At 42.2% G+C, this 19,459-nt stretch overlaps 1 protein-coding gene across 1 annotated transcript in view; it reads right to left on the reverse strand.

Moving 5' to 3' along the window:
* Nucleotides 1-3,680: 3,680 nt before the first annotated feature.
* LOC132900475 (hemicentin-2-like) overlaps nt 3,681-19,459 on the reverse strand; it is a 60,221-nt gene continuing 44,442 nt past the window's right edge. Inside the window, exons 12-17 of the mRNA XM_060942587.1 lie at nt 15,605-15,865; nt 13,862-14,197; nt 13,523-13,744; nt 13,195-13,422; nt 4,668-4,922; nt 3,681-4,522 (exon numbers count right to left, since the gene is read on the reverse strand). Coding sequence (XP_060798570.1) covers nt 4,332-4,522; nt 4,668-4,922; nt 13,195-13,422; nt 13,523-13,744; nt 13,862-14,197; nt 15,605-15,865 — 1,493 coding nt within the window. The 3' untranslated portion in view covers nt 3,681-4,331. The remainder of the gene's footprint in view (nt 4,523-4,667; nt 4,923-13,194; nt 13,423-13,522; nt 13,745-13,861; nt 14,198-15,604; nt 15,866-19,459) is intronic.

Below are 19,459 nucleotides of genomic sequence, written 5' to 3' on the forward strand. Positions count from 1 at the left end.
TTTCTCCGAGAAGTCCAGGGTGCTGAACATGAAGCTTACTGCACACACTGTAAGTGCTCCTTCTCCATCGCTCATGGTGGTAGTGCTGATGTTAAAGACCACCTCAAAACAGCGATGCACAAGCGGTGGGTAGAGGCAGGGGCTAGCAGTGTGGCCACTTACTTCAGTAAAGTTAGCGCTGGCAGTGCTGAACTCAAACGGGCTGCAGAGGAGGGTACTTTTGCCTATCATTTGGTGAACCACAACCAAAGTTTCAGGTCCATGGATTGCACCGCGGGCCTGATAAGGAAGTTTTACGACGAACGCTTCACTTGTGCACAAACCAAGGCCGAAGCGATCGTGATGAGTGCCATCTCAGCCCATGCCATCTCATCTCATCTCATTATCTCTAGCCACTTTATCCTTCTACAGGGTCGCAGGCAAGCTGGAGCCTATCCCAGCTGACTACGGGCGAAAGGCGGGGTACACCCTGGACAAGTTGCCAGGTCATCATAGGGCTGACACATAGACACAGACAACCATTCACATTCACACCTACGGTCAATTTAGAGTCACCAGTTAACCTAACCTGCATGTCTTTGGACTGTGGGGGAAACCGGAGCACCCGGAGGAAACCCACGCGGACACGGGGAGAACATGCAAACTCCACACAGAAAGGCCCTCGCCAGCCCCGGGGCTTGAACCCAGGACCTTCTTGCTGTGAGGCGACAGCGCTAACCACTACACCACCGTGCCGCCCCAGCCCATGCCATGGATCTGTTAAAGGCAGACCTAGGAGTGGTTCATCACGCCTCGGTTACAAATTTGAAACAGGAGAGAAAAATGGAGGACGTGAGTGTGTGAATGAAACGTGAAAGACTGACTACAGTAAAGGAAAGAAAGCGAGAAGAAAAGACGTTATGTTCTATACGATGGAAAGGAAACGCAGGACCAAACTAATAAATATCGGCGGTCAGCGAGCACCTCGGTGTGATCAGCTGTTCGTTTAGCGACAGAATGATGGAACTGTCAGTGCACGGTCAAAGGTAAACCTGCGCATGCGCATACAGACTTCCTCTGTCTGCTTGACTGCGCAAAACAAGCGATTTCATGCACAATATTTGCTCAGGAATCCCCGCAAATTAAATAACTTCCCAGCCACAGAATGGCCTGATATTTTGTGAGATATTACAGAAATAAACATAGATCACAATGACCAAATTTCAGAGGGAACTACATTTCACCAATTTAATAAAATCGAAAGGTCGTCTCGCTTTAAATGTTTCCCTTTAAACCACTTTCTGTGGTTTTCCAGATTTCTGTTCTCTCATCTAAATTATTGTCTGTGTCACAATAAAAGAAAAACAACAATTTGCACCTTTAAAGTTGTAGGCATGTTGTGTAAATCAAACGGTGCTAACCCTCCAAAAATCCATTTTAATTCCAACTTGTAATGCGACAAAACAGGACAAACACCAAGCGGGATGAATACTTTTTCAAGACACTGTATATTCATCGTGTCACACCAAACATACAAAATGTGAGCAGTGAATTTAAAAAAAACCCTCGCTTAAATGTACATCAAATGCTTTGCAAAGTTTAACAATAAATTACAGTCAACAAGATGGTATGAATGAGGTTCATAATTTGTTGAGTTTGTATTCAGATTGATGGATAATACAATGATGTCACACTGATATATTATAAAGCCTTATACATAAATGTTGACACTTAAAGATCTTTTTTTTTTTATATCTCCTATAGACCATTTGCACATGACGTCACATATCCCATGACCCTCTCTGATTTAGCTGTGTCCACCATCTTTGTGGAATAACACACGTGTAGCAACAAGTACCTTAATACGAAATGCTGCAAATTTGTGCAGTTATCAGCTGCTCAAACAATTTTGCTCAGGCTGGAGTTTACCCACTGTTAAAATGCGAGAAAGACCCCAAATGGAAAATCTAACCCGTAGACGACAGAGACAGTGGCTTGCAAATCTGAACAGACCGGACATAAAAGAGACGAACTACAAATATGTACGAGTACGTGCAGATCATTTCGTAAAGGGTAAGTTTATATTTCTACCATTTATGTGAACCATAGACAAAATACAGTGGTGCTTGAAAGTTTGTGAACCCTTTAGAATTTTCTATATTTCTGCATAAATATGACCTAAAACATCATCAGATTTTCACACAAGGCCTAAAAGTAGATAAAGAGAACCCAGTTAAACAAATGAGACAAAAATATTATACTTGGTCATTTATTTATTGAGGAAAATGATCCAATATTACATACCTGTGAGTGGCAAAAGTATGTGAACCTTTGCTTTCAGTATCTGGTGTGACCCCGTTGTGCAGTAATAACTGCAACTAAACGTTTCCGGTAACTGTTGATCAGTCCTGCACACCGGCTTGGAGGAATTTTAGGTCATTCGTCCGTACAGAACAGCTTCAACTCTGGGATGTTGGTGGGTTTCCTCACATGAACTGCTCGCGTCAGGTCCTTCCACAACATTTCGACTGGATTAAGGTCAGGACTTTGACTTGGCCATTCCAAAACATTAACTTTATTCTTCTTTAACCATTCTTTGGTAGAACGACTTGTGTGCTTAGGGTCGTTGTCTTGCTGCATGACCCAGCTTCTCTTGAGATTCAGTTCATGGACAGATGTCCTGACATTTTTCCTTTAGAATTCGCTGGTATAATTCAGAATTCATTGTTCCTTCAATGATGGCAAGCCGTCCTGGCCTAGATGCAGCAAAACAGACCCAAACCATGATACTACCACCACCATGTTTCACAGATGGGATAAGGTTCTTATGCTGGAATGCAGTGTTTTCCTTTCTCCAAACATAACGCTTCTCATTTAAACCAAAAAGTTCTATTTTGGTCTCATCCATCCACAAAACATTTTTCCAATAGCCTTCTGGCTTGTCCATGTGATCTTTAGCAAACTGCAGACAAGCAGCAATGTTCTTTTTGGAGAGCAGTGGCTTTCTCCTTGCAAGCCTGCTATGCACATCATTGCTGCTCAGTGTTCTCCTGATGGTGGACTCATGAACATTAACATTAGCCAATGTGAGAGAGGCCTTCAGTTGCTTAGAAGTTATCCTGGGTTCCTTTGTGACCTTGCCGACTATTACACGCCTTGCTCTTGGAGCGATCTTTGTTGGTCGACCACTCCTGGGGAGGGTAACAATGGTCTTGAATTTCCTCCATTTGTACACAATCTGTCTGACTGTGGATTGGTGGAGTCCAAACTCTTTAGAGATGGTTTTGTAACCTTTTCCAGCCTGACGAGCATCAACAATGCTTTTTCTGAGGTCCTCAGAAATCTCCTTTGTTCGTGCCATGATACACTTCCACAAACATGTGTTGTGAAGGTCAGACTTTGATAGATCCCTGTTCTTTAAATAAAACAGGGTGCCCACTCACACCTGATTGTCATCCCATTGACTGAAAACGCCTGACTCTAATTTCACCTTCAAATTAACTGCTCATCTTAGAGGTTCACATACTTTTGCCACTCACAGATATGTAATATTGGATCATTTTCCTCAATAAATAAATGAGCAAGTATAATATTTTTGTCTCATTTGTTTAACTGGGTTCTCTTTATCTACTTTTAGGACTTGTGTGAAAATCTGATGTTGTTTCAGATCATATTTATGCAGAAATATCGAAAATTCTAAAGGGTTCACAAACTTTCAAGCACCACTGTATAAAGAGGCATCACACTGTAAGTGATATACATGCAAGTGCTACTCCAATTTATATTGCAGTTACAAATGCATCGCGCAAAGCCCCAGTAAAATGTAGGTTGTTGAGCTCGGTAAAATGTTGCCTTAGAAGACATCAATAATTAGGTTGTCTTTTGTGTAACATTTGCCCACATCAGGAACCTACTAGATCCTTACAGTAAACTTGTGCTAAATTTTTGTATGCTTTCATCTGCTGCCCAGTGACGAAGCTAGTAGTTAACGCCAGGTCATTCACGATGTCTGTGTAATTTACACCCGGCCACATCTGTACATCGTCTTCATACTCTACAATATTGCTGTATTCTTGTCACTGTTACTCAATTCGTGATATATTTACGAAAAATTACAGTTCGCCAATGTACTCTCCTCGGTCGCCATGGATGCTATCCCACAAAGATGGTGGACACAACAAAATCAGAGAGCATCATGGGAGCTTCATGATATAAGTGCAAATGGTCTTTTTGATATTTGTTGACTGCAATATGTTTACAAAAAATTACAGTGTAAACAAAGAACTTTATTCCAGCAAAGCGCAGTCTTAAGAACAAATGCTTATCCAATTCTAAAATCACACGAGGTGTCTTTAAGAGTTATTTTCTGTGTCCGTCTTCATGTTTTCATTCTTGTTCAATAGTGACATAGAGACTCCATCATTCTGTATGTTGTAGTTTCCAGTTCGTCTGCGTTTGAGATATATGTAACATATATATGCAATAATGATTATAAATGCTAATAAAATCCCAAAGCAAATCAACATTGTTCGAAGGTTGCTTTCTGAAAAGAAAATGAAAAAAAGACAGGATTCAGATTAGTCAATTTTTTTATGAATTAAAATTAGTAAAACTTAAACATTTGTCCATGGTGAGTACATATTATGATATTTTCTAGCCTACGTTTACACCAATGACATCAGACTTACTTTTTACCGTCAGTGACAAATTCCTTGTGTCAAGCCCAACTTCATTCTCAGCAGTGCATCTATATTCACCAGCATTAGCCAACTTAGCTTTTGAAATTTTAAGCATGATCTTCTGCCTCCCAGTGGTCAGACTTTGATTTTGAAAGTACCACGTTACAACAGGCTCTGGATTCCCCTTTGCAGTGCAGCTAAAAGACGCGTTGTCGCCAACATTCAGCGCTGCTGAGTGTGTGAAACTGTAAATTGTTGGCCCATCTATGGAGAAAGTGTGATAATGAAAATGAATCACATTCCAAAAATGCAATTTGTTTTATTCTTAAGAAATCAAGGTGGGACAGTTCAGCACAGATGGAACACCAGTTCATCATTGGGCACCATGCACACTCACATTCCGAACAAGTTATATTGAAAAATGCAATATAAAATATTTAACAGTTGTTTCCACAAAATCGAGTCGGACATCAGCTGATAGCCGATGAGGCACGTAGCACCAAGTAGAGCCCTGCACTCCCGCGGGAGTCCCGTGGGACCCGATGCAAAGCAGTGCGGCGCAGGACAAATTTTGAAAGCTCATTGCGGGCGGGAGGGGGAGCGCACAATGCAGGAGCGGGCGGGAGAGGTGATAAGCTGCAGTCCCGCTAACTAAAAACGTGTTTAAAATAAAATTTATAAATTGTTAATTTATGTCTATCATATATAATTTGTGCTGGATATTTTATTTGGCATTAATAAAAACATTTTAAGATGCCTAAATTTGCGGATGTGGTCTAATCTCGCGTACCTTTCCGATTCCTTTCCGCTTTTCCGTGTTTGAGATCTCCGATCATGGCAGAAGAGCAGAGCTCCTCTAGTGAAGCTCACAATGGGTATCTCTGTAAAGCCTCAGCTGCACATGCCGCCTGGCAACGCGCACCCTCGCTACGTGCGCTAGGTGAAGGATCGGTCAGTGGAGAGCTCAGCTAAGCTCAGCATGTTTAATTCCCCAAGCCAATGACAAGAACTTTCGTGAGAAATAACACAAACGTCTGCATCATGTGGGATTTGCGGGCGGGAGCGGGACAAAATATGGCAGGCGCGGGCGGGAGCGGGACTGAAAGTCATAATTCTTTGCAGGAGCGGGACTGAAAATTCTGTCCCGCGCAGACCTCTAGCACCAAGTTAAGCCATGTACGACAAGATTGAATGGAATAACTGTTTTATTCTATCCACATTCACTGGGTTTTGAGAAACAGAGCATTTTTATTTTTTGCAAATTCGATCCATAAAAGCTTTATACAAAACATCCGACAAAACCATTTCCGCTTAGAATGTAAACCAGCGAAATCACAGGAGCAATTTGTGAAAATTGCTACAATAATAATATCACATTCACATCACATCACATTATCTCTAGCCGCTTTATCCTTCTACAGGGTCGCAGGCAAGCTGGAGCCTATCCCAGCTGACTACGGGCGAAAGGCGGGGTACACCCTGGACAAGTCGCCAGGTCATCACAGGGCTGACACATAGACACAGACAACCATTCACACTCGCATTCACACCTACGGTCAATTTTAGAGTCACCAGTTAACCTAACCTGCATGTCTTTGGACTGTGGGGGAAACCGGAGCACCCGGAGGAAACCCACGCGGACACAATAATAATAATAATAATAATTCTTGAAAAATAAAAAAAGATACGTTCTTACCATCAAATACTTTCATTCCATAATTTGTTGCTTTTTTTTTAATTTTTGAAAAAGTTTTTGGGTTTTGTTTCCAAGTAGAGTTTTAGTTTGTCCTTGGTTGGTTCAGCAACACGCTCCGACATTTTGTTTTTCTCTACTTATGGTATATGAGCTGATAGCCTAGTAGTAGAGTAGCCAATCAGAGTGCATGATTGCTCAAATCCAGTGAACGTGGATAGAATAAACTGTGACATGCATAAACATGTGATTTGCCTTGCAGAATGACTACTCAAGCTGCTGTCATGTAAAGAATAACACACAATGTGGCATGCTGTTTTGGAAAAACTCTAGAAGCTCTCTAGAAGTCTTTCCCTGGGTGCGAAAAGACTACTTGTTAAAATTCAACTGCAAGTTTCCATTCAGGTTAAAGTTAGTAGGCTAAAGTACTAGTGTCTAGCCTTTCCTGGTTTTCAGACCTTTTTAAAAACTCACTCGAACACATTTTTGAGGCTCTAATGGTTTCATCAGTTATGATGTTATACTTTTTAAACCAATGGTTTGTCCTGTGCTTAAAGGAGATATGCAAAACCATGGCCTCACGTTTTGTTTATAAATGCCTTGAGACCTCAAGAATGGCATAGGAATAGTTTTAAGTGTTAATAATAAATCTAATATCGTAATTTTTACGATTAAAATGATTCATATACGTAGGTAGCAGTCTGAGTGAATGACCTTGACATCTGTGACGTCACCGCAGGAAGTCTATCGGTCTCATCGCAATTTCCGCTATACGAAAACGCAGAGCTAACTGCAACTCCGATCCTCCATCTCATCTCATCTCATTATCTCTAGCCGCTTTATCCTTCTACAGGGTCGCAGGCAAGCTGGAGTCTATCCCAGCTGACTACGGGTGAAAGGCGGGGTACACCCTGGACAAGTCGCCAGGTCATCACAGGGCTGACACATAGACACAGACAACCATTCACACTCACATTCACACCTACGGTCAATTTAGAGTCACCAGTTAACCTAACCTGCATGTCTTTGGACTGTGGGGGAAACCGGAGCACCCGGAGGAAACCCACGCGGACACGGGGAGAACATGCAAACTCCACACAGAAAGGCCCTCGCCGGCCCCAGGGCTCGAACCCAGGACCTTCTTGCTGTGAGGCAACAGTGCTAACCACTACACCACCGTGCCGCCCCCCGATCCTCCATTTTGAGCTAATTATCTCCATGCCACGTTGCTGCACCCGTCAGCAACAAAACAGAAGATGGATTTGTGTTGCATTCATGGCCCAAGAATGTTCAAACTGCAAAAATTTGGATGCGTTTTGCGAGAAGTTCACGGTTCACAAAATTAAATGTTACAGAAAAAAAAGTTTGTATCTGAGCAGTGTATTGCATAAGAGAGCACTTTTCAGACTGAAAGAGAAAACATAATGAAGGCTGCTGGGTTTTGGTGCAAAATGAAGAAGCGAGTGTGACAGTCAAAGTGTCCAGAAGAACTGTGGCTGGTTCTGTAAGACGCTCAGTAAAACCTACAGCTCATTTCCTTATCAAACTGCACTCGCTGGACCTGAGACTGATATTTTTTTTTAAAGCAAAGGGTCTGGCTTACCGCTGACTGTTTATGGTATTTTTTTTTAAAAAGTTGAAACATTTCATTTCATTATTTTTCACCCATTTTTGCTCGATAGCATTTCTTTACATGTGCCTAAGACTTTTGCACAGCACTGTGTATGGATGGAGGTGATGGTTTTGCTCTTTCTTCCTCTAATTTGTCTATCACTTTTGCTGGCGGGCGGCACGGTGGTGTAGTGGTTAGTGCTGTCGCCTCACAGCAAGAAGGTCCTGGGTTCGAGCCCCGGGGCCGGCGAGGGCCTTTCTGTGTGGAGTTTGCATGTTCTCCCCGTGTCCGCGTGGGTTTCCTCCGGGTGCTCCGGTTTCCCCCACAGTCCAAAGACATGCAGGTTAGGTTAACTGGTGACTCTAAATTGACCGTAGGTGTGAATGTGAGTGTGAATGGTTGTCTGTGTCTATGTGTCAGCCCTGTGATGACCTAGCGACTTGTCCAGGGTGTACCCCGCCTTTCGCCCGTAGTCAGCTGGGATAGGCTCCAGCTTGCATGCGACCCTGTAGAAGGATAAAGCGGCTAGAGATAATGAGATGAGACTTTTGCTGGCTGCATCCTCTGTTCCCGAAGCAGAACTAGAAAAACCTAAACTGGCTTTTCTTTTTGCATGTTTTTTTCATGCTTCTCTATTCCAAGTAGTACAAGTGTTATCTCTGTTGATCTGCACTCGATATGGATATGCATATCTTCCTCAATCTGGCTGGATAAATTTGCCTTACAAAAGACGGGTATTTCCCAAAAATGTACCAGTAAAAAGAGAAAGGAGAACAAAAGGCCTGGAAAGTGAAAGCACTTTCTGGAGCATCTGCCATAGAGGTCACTTTGATTGTGTTGTTACTATAGCAACCATAACATTTTAAAATGAACGCATTAATGTAAACCTGCAATTTGCCTCCAGAACTATCAGAGTCATGCTGTTACTGAGAATTAATCAACCATTTCTGACAAATCGGAATTTAAAATTTAACAGTACAGTGGTATAATTAAATAACCTTGGCTGGCTTTTTTTTCATGGTATATCAGATACAGTGGTGCTTGAAAGTTTGTGAACCCTTTAGAATTTTCTACAACCCCGATTCCAAAAAAGTTGGGACAAAGTACAAATTGTACATAAAAACGGAATGCAATAATTTACAAATCTCAAAACCTGATATTGTTTTCACAGTAGAACATAGACAACATATCAAATGTCGAAAGTGAGACATTTTGAAATTTCATGCCAAATATTGGCTCATTTGAAATTTCATGACAGCAACACATCTCAAAAAAGTTGGGACAGGGGCAATAAGAGGCTGGAAAAGTTCAAGGTACAAAAAAGGAACAGCTGGAGGACCAAATTGCAACTCATTAGGTCAATTGGCAATAGGTCATTAACATGACTGGGTAGAAAAAGAGCATCTTGGAGTGGCAGCGGCTCTCAGAAGTAAAGATGGGAAGAGGATCACCAATCCCCCTAATTCTGCGCCGACAAATAGTGGAGCAATATCAGAAAGGAGTTCGACAGTGTAAGGCCCTGTTTACATTATTTCGAATCAGCGGATCATCAGATTAACGTTTTTAAAATGATTCGCGTACACACAGCAACGCCAATACACGATTCGCGTGCACACAGCAACGCCAATACACGGATACGCTAATCACATGACTAATTAGACGGCACGTCACATGATCCCAGTGCATATCGGGCATGCGCAAGTCACTCACCACTTGCAAGTGGAAGGATGGCAAGCGAACACCTTCTCCAGCAGATAAACACACCTGGCTGTGATGTTCATGTTCTCACTGAGTTTAAGCGCCTGAAGGAGGTTGAAATGTGTAAATAAACCTCAGTGCGGCTCAGCGCTTCCTCCTGCGCTCCAAATCACTCCGCCCTGAACAGCGAGTGCCCTCTGGAGGGTGCGCACTCCGGCCCTGTGTAGCTCACAGAGCGCGCGAGTGAAGCGCACGAGCAGTGATTCGGGACTGAGCCGCTGTGTGTGAGATCCCAATGCCAGCAAATCAGGAAGGTGGATGTCACAGTGACGTTGTCCAATGACGACGTCAGCTAGAGCTCAGCACAGCGTATCCGCGTATTCTCAATGTTTACACAGCACCGGACCAGATACGAACTGGATTGAATACGTGGGCTCTGGCAGAGTCCCGTTTCCCGGCGTTTTAATGTGAACGGACAGTGCATCCGCGAAGAAAACGAGACAGATACGGTCTAATGTAAACTTGGCCTAAAATTGCAAAGAGTTTGAACATATCAATGTGAAGGACCCCCTACAGTTTGCCTACTGTCCCAAGGTGGGGGTGGAGGACGCCATCATATATCTGCTCCAGAGAGTTCACTCTCACCTGGACAGAGCAGGCAGCACTGTGAGAATCATGTTTTTTGATTTCTCCAGTGCATTTAACACAATTCAGCCTGGACTGCTGGGTGAGAAGCTGCAGAGGATGCAGGTGGACACAACCATCACCTCCTGGATTATGGACTACCTCTCAGATAGGCCACAGTTTGTGCGGCTTAGGGGCTGTGTGTCTGAGCGGGTGACCAGCAGTACAGGAGCACCTCAGGGGACTGTTCTATCCCCTTTCCTCTTCACACTCTACACCTCTGACTTTCAATACAGCTCAGAGTCTTGTCATCTGCAGAAGTTCTCAGATGATTCTGGATTAGTGGGGTGTGTCAAGGGGGAGAGGAAACAGAGTATCGGCAGATGGTGGACTGCTTTGTGGAGTGGTGTGGTAACAACCACCTGCTCTTGAACGTGGCCAAGACTAAAGAGATGGTGGTGGATTTTAGAAGAAACAGGGCCAAGCCAAACACCATCACCATTCTGGGCAAGGAGGTAGAGGTGGTAGAGAACTATAAATATCTGGGGGTGCACATTGACAATAAATTGGACTGGAAATGCAACACTGAAGCTGTCTACAAGAAGGGTCAGAGCAGGCTCTATTTCTTGAGGAAAGTGAGGTCTTTTAATGTGTGTACTAAGTTGCTACAAATTTTTTATCAGTCTGTGGTGGCAAGTGCAATTTTCTTTGCTGTCATCTGCTGGGGTAGCAGTATCAGGGCAAGTGATTCTAACAGACTAAACAAGCTGATTGGAAAAGCAGGCTCTGTGCTGGGGATTACTTTGGAACCCCTAGAGTTGGTGGTGGAGAGGAGAATGTTACAGAAATTGTTAAACATGATGGACAATGCATCACATCCTTTACACAGTACACTGGCAAAGCAAAAAAGTGTTTTCAGTTGGTGGCTTCGCCAGCTCAGTTGGAGTCGGGACAGATATAAGAGGACTTTCTTACCCACAGCAATAGCACTTTATAATGACTCCTCTCTGAGCAGAGAGAGATGATTTATTTTTTAATCTAAAATGTTGATGCATAGTACTGTTTTATGCCTCACTAAGCAGTTACAGTCTCACTTGCTACTTGGATATGCGTGTGTCTTGACAGCTACCTCACCTCTGGCTGTGTCTTGTGGTTGAATGTATTAGTGCTTATTTATGTATGTGTATTGTATGTGTGTTTGTTGTATATGTTTTGAAGGCTGCTGAAACAATGGAATTTCCCTCTGGGATGATTAAAGTCTGTCTGTCTGTCTGTCTGTCTGTCTGTCTGTCTATCTATCTCATCATCTACAGTGCATAATATCATCAAAAGATTCAGAGAATCTGGAAGAATCTCTGTGCGTAAGGGTCAAGGCCGGAAAACCATACTGGGTGCCCATGATCTTCGGGCCCTTAGACGGCACTGCATCACATACAGGCATGCTTCTGTATTGGAAATCACAAAATGGGCTCAGGAATATTTCCAGAGAACATGATCTGTGAACACAATTCACCGTGCCATCCGCCGTTGCCAGCCTTCTGGCTTGTCCATGTGATCTTTAGCAAACTGCAGATGAGCAGCAATGTTCTTTATGGAGAGCAGTGGCTTTCTCCTTGCAACCCTGCCATGCACACCATTGTTGTTCAGTGTTCTCCTGATGGTAGACTCATGAACATTAACATTAGCCAATGTGAGAGAGGCCTTCAGTTGCTTAGAAGTTGCCCTGGGGTCCTTTGTGACCTCACTGACTATTACACGCCTTGCTCTTGGAGTGACCTTTGTTGGTCGACCGCTCCTGGGGAGGGTAACAATGGTCTTGAATTTCCTCCATTTGTACACAATCTGTCTGACTGTGGATTAGTGGAGTCCAAACTCTTTAGAGATGGTTTTGTAACCTTTTCCAGCCTGATGAGCATCAACAACGCTTTTTCTGAGGTCCTCAGGAATCTCCTTTGTTCGTGCCATGATACACAGATCAGACTTTGATAGATCCCTGTTCTTTAAATAAAACAGGGTGCCCACTCACACCTGATTGTCATCCCATTGATTGAAAACACCTGACTCTAATTTCACCTTCAAATTAACTGCTAATCCTAGAGGTTCACATACTTTTGCCACTCAAAGATATGTAATATTGGATCATTTTCCTCAATAAATAAATGACCAAGTATAATATTTTTGTCTCATTTGTTTAACTGGGTTCTCTTTATCTACTTTTAGGACTTGTGTGAAAATTTGATGATGTTTTAGGTCATATTTATGCAGAAATATAGAAAATTCTAAAGGGTTCACAAACTTTCAAGCACCACTGTATATTCCATTCAGCTAGCATGATATTGAATGAGTTGTAGACAAGTAGGTGAATGGAATATATCTGATAGACCATGAAAAAAAATCCAGCCATTATTATTATTATTATTATACATACATACATATTCCTTTTGGGTGTTCAGTGCATCTTTCTCTTTCAAAATTCTCTCAAAATCTTCCGTATTTAATGAAACAAACCTGGCAGCCATGTTTGTTTACAAATTGTCCCAGTCGCTCGCTAGCGCAGAAGTTTTACATCTTCAATGTGTGACAACATGTTGTCTTGACAACCATGCAGTATCGTGAACCATATTCAACACTCATTCTCCATTGGGTAGAGTGACCTAATACACGTAGGATAAGCGATATGTTAACAATATTGCATGCTCATCTCATCTCATTATCTCTAGCCGCTTCATCCTGTTCTACAGGGTCGCAGGCAAGCTGGAGCCTATCCCAGCTGACTACGGGCGAAAGGTGGGGCACATCCTGGACAAGTCGCCAGGTCATCACAGGGCTGACACAATAAGGGAATAGAACACATGATTTTATTCCATCGAAAAAGTGTCCTGTATGTATAATAATAGAAGATAACTTACACAGAACATTAACGGTCAAACTGTGTTGTTTAGTTCCGTGCTTGTTCACAGCTGTGATCACGTATGAGCCGCTGTCTCCCCTTCTGAGATCATGAAGAGGGTTCACTGGTTTTCCATCTTTTTCCCAGGTGATGCTTGCTTCAGGAGAAGCCAGAACTGAACATTTACCCAAGAAGGATTCACCCTCTTTTCTGCTGTAGCTCGCAGGACAGTCAAATTCAGGAGCATCTAAAAAGAGCAGAGACTGCTATTAAGATCAAATTCAATAATTCTGTTATCATAAAAAAGTTGATGATATCCAAATAGTCTTTAAAGGTTGTCCACTCACACTCTACTGTGACGTTTATGACACAGGATGTGTTTCCTACCGCATTAGAGGCAATGAATTTATATTGGCCCGAGTCATTTTCGCTGAGACTCAAATCAGAGCTGACCAGTGATTGGTGTCGATACCAGGTGATGACTGGAGGTGGGCTTCCCGTAACATTAAAAGCATTCAAGGGGGTATTTCTCATAGGAAACCAATCTGAGCAAGTTGTTACAGGTTTGTCTGAAAAATGAAAACATTCCTTTTGTAAACTGAAAAGAATAACTGACTTGAAAAAATACAAGATTAAAATATACTGCTGCAGATATGTAAAGCCTAAAGGCTCTATGAAACACTCACAGTGCACTGTAATGTTGAGAGGATGTGATGCCACTACAGGAGGAGGTTGAGGTCCTTCTGGTCCCAGGTTCAGTTCTGCCTCACATTTGTACTGAACTCCATCATCATCTTTGCTTGGGGAGATCTGAAGAGTCGCAGTTTTATCCACTGGACGTACCTGTACGATCTGGAGAGGATCACTTTGTTTTTTTACTAGATGTTGTCCTTTGTACCAGTTCACAGTGAGAAGATGAACAGGAGCAACATTCTTAATATCACACTTGAGCTCATACTGTCTGCCTTTAATCATTGGCCCTGTGTGAGACACAGCACTGACAGACACCTGGTCTGGACGCTCTGTGGGGAAAGAGTAAAAGTTTTCTAGGTATCGTGTATGGGATTCTGAACAGAGTACAAGTTATTTTATTCTATCCACATTCACTGGATATGAGCAATTGTATGCTCTGATTGGCTATTCCAATGCTAGGCTATCAGCTCATATCCCATGAGTAGAGAAAAACAAAATGGCGGAGCGTGTTGCTGAACCAACCGAGGATGAAATCAAAACTCGACTTGAAAACAAACGGTGGTGTAGTGGTTAGCACTGTCACCTCACAGCAAGAAGGTCCGGGTTTGAGCCCAGTGGCCAATGAGGGCCTTTCTGTGTGGAGTTTGCATGTTCTCCCCGTGTCCGCGTGGGTTTCCTCCGGGTGCTCCGGTTTCCCCCACAGTCCAAAGACATGCAGGTTAGGTTAACTGGTGACTCTAAATTGACCGTAGGTGTGACTGTGAATGGTTGTCTGTATCTATGTGTCAGCCCTGTGATGACCTGGCGACTTGTCCAGGGTGTACCCCGCCTTTCGCCCGTAGTCAGCTGGGATAGGCTCCAGCTTGCCTGCGACCCTGTAGAACAGGATAAAGCAACTACAGATTATGAGATGAGATGAATATGTTTCCCCCCCCCCAATATCTCCTGTTCCATACTCCAGCCCAGTTGGTGGCAGTAATGTACCTTTAAGTTGGTTTGCCAACCACCAAAAAACCCCAAGAAGAAAACCCCAAATAATAATAATAATCTCATCTCATCTCATTATCTCTAGCCGCTTTATCCTGTTCTACAGGGTCGCAGGCAAGCTGGAGCCTATCCCAGCTGACTACGGGCGAAAGGCGGGGTACACCCTGGACAAGTCGCCAGGTCATCACAGGGCTGACACACAGACACAGACAACCATTCACACTCACATTCACACCTACGGTCAATTTAGAGTCACCAGTTAACCTAACCTGCATGTCTTTGGACTGTGGGGGAAACCGGAGCACCCGGAGGAAACCCACGCGGACATGGGGAGAACATGCAAACTCCAATAATAATAATAATAATAATAATAAAATATGGAATAAATTATTTGACGGTAAGAACGTGTCTTTTTTATTTTTCAAGAATTATTATTATGATCGCATTTTTCACAAATCGCTCCTGTGATTTCGCCGGTTTGTTTACATTCTAAGTGGAAATGTTTTTGTCGGACGTCTTGTATCAAGTTTTATTTACCGAATTTGCAAAAATTAAAAATAAAAATGCTCTATTTCTCAAAATCCAGTGCATGTGGTTAGAATAAAACAGTTATTCCACTCAATCTTGTCATACGTGGCTTATACCCAACTCGGTGCTATATAGCCCCGTCAGCTATCAGCTCATGTATGACTCGATTTCGTGGAATAACTGTTAAATATCTCAAAGCCAGCAGATAAGATATGACTCACTGTAAAGAGTAACTTTGAGAATCTCCTCGCACTGCTCGCCATTCACACGCTTGTTGATGTAGCATATTGGATCTATTTCCCAGTGTGTCAGACTCTTTACCGTCCAGGTGAGGAACTGAACATCCTCTGTCGTGCTTATTGCTCCCAGTGATGCCTCCCAACCCATTTGACTGAATGCCACGGTTGAGGAACAGTTCGCTGAGGCTGATGCACCATACTCCACCACTAATTTAACAGGCTGAAGTTTAATGGGACACAAGCCTGCCAAAACATATTACTCCATTTGAATCATTTTACTATTAATAAACACTATTAAGAGAAATGATATTATTAATGGAGCAAGGTACTTTTTAAAATACATTTCATCACTTGATTTTGAAAAAAAATATATAAAGAAGTTTTCTTATATAGTTTTAAGTGTAACCTACACCCGGGTTTTGTTTGCACATGTGGGATTTGTTTATTTTTATTTTTTAGGTATATGTTCACAGTGTGGGAAATAAGGAAATTTAAGCAAACTGTTACAGGACAGACAAGTCTGAAACGTTATCTGTCCATCCAAATTTCAGTCCGTCTGAATGATGGGCCAAAGGCCAGGAACAATGTGGCTAGGGGCCCACCTTAGGGCCCCTGAAGCTGAAGGGCTTTAGATGTCTGGAGATGGCTTCTCAGCTATTTCCAGGCACATTTTTGTGATCTTCAAATGCCAAATTCCACTAGACATGAGTTGCTAATTACAATATAAATTGAATATAATTTACAAGAAAATGTCAGAGGATTCAAGAAAAAGTTCTTAAAGTTCTACCGAAGAAAACAGTAGTCTAGTACACACAGGTCAGTTCCATGTCTAGAAAAAAATATGTGGGGGACCAGGATGGTCCAGTTGGTTACAATTTACTGGGACTCATACACAGGTACTATAATAACACATGAAACATGATGTCAACAATGACGTTTTATACTATGTTCATAATAAGTCTATCAGAAATTTAGCAATTAACAACACAACTATTCTTACATAATCGTGTTAAAATTTTGAGTACGAGATTCCAAGTAACTTTGTAACAAAAACTTTTAAAATGACTCAAAACTAGACACGGTCATATCATTTGGCATTCAGACTAAAATCTGCTGGACTAGAACTTAGAAAAGAGAAGAAAATAAAAACTCCATTCAAATATAAATCTACATCCTACAAAACACATGTTAAAGCTAGACTGCCTTTCAGATTTTTCAAGTGGAGGTCATTAAAAAGAATTTTCCCTGACACTCAATTATTTTTCTTTAGTGGACCGAAAGCTACTGAATTCGAATCACAGACTTCCAATTTTATTAGTTTTTTAAAAATAGAACAATTAATGAATTTAGGGCCACTTGGCCCCAAATTCTCTGCTATTATTTCTTGTTTCACCATGACGCAATACAAGATACTACGTACATCATGCATCACGTGGTGGGCTTTCCCTGTTCGTGCAAGGCATTATGGGATACGAATTGAAACAGGAGAGAAAAATGGAGGACATGAATTAAACGTAGAAGTCCGATTACAGTAACGGAAAGCAAGAAGAAAAGACGTTATGTTGCAAAGGAAAGGAAACGCAGGACCAAACTAATAAATATTGGCAGTCAGCGAGCACCTCGGTGTGATCAGCTGTTCGTTTAGCGACAGAATGATAAAACTGTCAGTGCACGCTCAAAGGTAAACCTGTAGATGGCAGTAATGCAACACTGGATGCCAACTGCTGTAAAACCCAAAAGAAGAAGAAGACGATGCCAAAAGGTAAACCTGCGCATGCGCACACCGGACTTCCTCTGTCTGCTTGACTGCGTGAAGCGAGCAATTTCATGCACGTTATTTGCTCAATCCTCTCAAATTAAATAACTTCCCAGCCACAGAATGGCCTGGGTTTTTTTAGATATTACAGAAATAAATGTATATCACAATGGGCAAATTTCAGAGGGAACTAAATTTCACCGATTTTATGAAATTGAAAGGCTGTATAGCTTTAAAATACAATGGAAAAAATGCTTTGCCAGGGTCCAAAACCTGTAGTAGTCTCTTTTCTTTTAACGTTAGTGGTAAACCAACCCAGCTGATAACAGCATCGTGTGGCGTCAGTCCAAAATGCACTCCTGCTCGCTGATGAGAGACGACTTGTCATTCATCAAGAGCGTCCACGATCGGCCAATCACAGGCCGTGTTACAACATAATGTATTCGTGCAGTGTAACATTTAGAAGAAAATTAGAAGTAGATGAGAGCCATATCTTTACAATTTTTCATGGGCCATCCGGGTTGATGCTTTTGAAATGCAGACGGACAAATGCGAAAATTACCGGTAAATTTCCGCCAGTCCAGCCTTATTTCCCACACTGTGCTCAGTTTAGTCACTATGGGTTTCCTCCAGATTTTTTGGATTCCTCCCATTTGCCAAAAGCACACCAGAAAGAGGGCTGGGTCCTACAGTATGTGAATGAGAGTGTGATGTATGGTGTTCTGTAATGGACTCAATCCAAGGTGTATTCCTGCCTCGCAGGTGAGACCCTGATAAGGATGAAGCAGTTCTTGAAGACATAAGAATAAATAAATAAATGAATGTTTAATTTACTTTACAAGCACATTGTTTTACAGCTCATTAAGCAGGGTGCTTAAGAACGACGTCCCAGAATGACAGACTGAATACTGACTGTCCATTGCATTGAATGTCCCAGGAAACATTTTCCTTTGCTGCCACAAGGATGGACAAGAGTTCAATTGGGTTCATTTTGGGACACCAGAACCTGCATACAGGAGCCTTAAGTGCTGTACAGTTGCAGATGTATCACCATTCAAAGGAGTTACTACTTCCAGAGCCAAAGCCTCTTGGATATATCGTTAAAATAAATGCTGAGCAATACAATTCCAATTCCAAAAAAGTTGGGACACTGTGTAAAGCATAAATAAAAACAGAATGCGCAGATTTGCAAATCATGGAAACCCTATAGTTCATTGAAAATAGTACACAGACAACATATCAAACGTTAAAATTGAGAAATTTTATTGTTTTTTGAAAAATATGCGCTCATTTTGAATTTGATGTCAGGAACACATTTCCGAAAAGTTGGGACAGGGGCAACAAAAGACTGAAAAAGTTGTGTAATGCTAGAAAAAAACACTAATTGGATTAATTGGCAACAGGTCAGTAACATGATTGGGTATAAAAAGAGCATCCCAGAGAGGCGGGGTTTCTCAGAAGTAAAGATGGGAAGGGGTTCACTGCTCTGTGAAAGACTGTGTGGGCAAACAGTGCGATAATTTAAGAATAACATTCTTCAATGTAACATTACAAAAGATTTGGGGATCACATCATCTATAATATCATGAAAAGAGTCAGAGAATCTGGAGAAATCTCTGTATGCAAGAGACAAGGCTGAAAACTGACACTGGATGCCTGTGATCTTCAGGCCCTCAGGAGACACTGCATTAAAAGCAGACACGTGTCTGTTGTGGAAATCACTGTATGGGCTCAGGAACACTTCAGAAAACCATCGTCTGTGAAAACCGTTCATTACTGCATCCACAAATGCAAGTTAAAACCAGATATAAACAATATCCAGAAACACCGCCACCTTCTCTGGGCCTGAGTTCTTTTATGATGGACTGAGTCGAAGTGGAAAGTTGTCCCGAGGTCTGACGAATCAAAAGTAGAAATACTTTTTAGAAATCATGGACACCACATCCTCCAGGCTAAAGAGGAGAAGAGACCATCCAGCTTGTTATCAGTGCACAGTTCAAAAGCCAGCATCTGTGATGGTAAGAGGGTGCATTAGTGCACATGACATGGGTAGCTTGCAGATCTGGGAAGGCATCATTAAT

The sequence above is a fragment of the Neoarius graeffei genome, chromosome 16, assembly GCF_027579695.1.
Source record: "Neoarius graeffei isolate fNeoGra1 chromosome 16, fNeoGra1.pri, whole genome shotgun sequence".
Classification (NCBI taxonomy): Eukaryota; Metazoa; Chordata; class Actinopteri; order Siluriformes; family Ariidae; genus Neoarius; species Neoarius graeffei.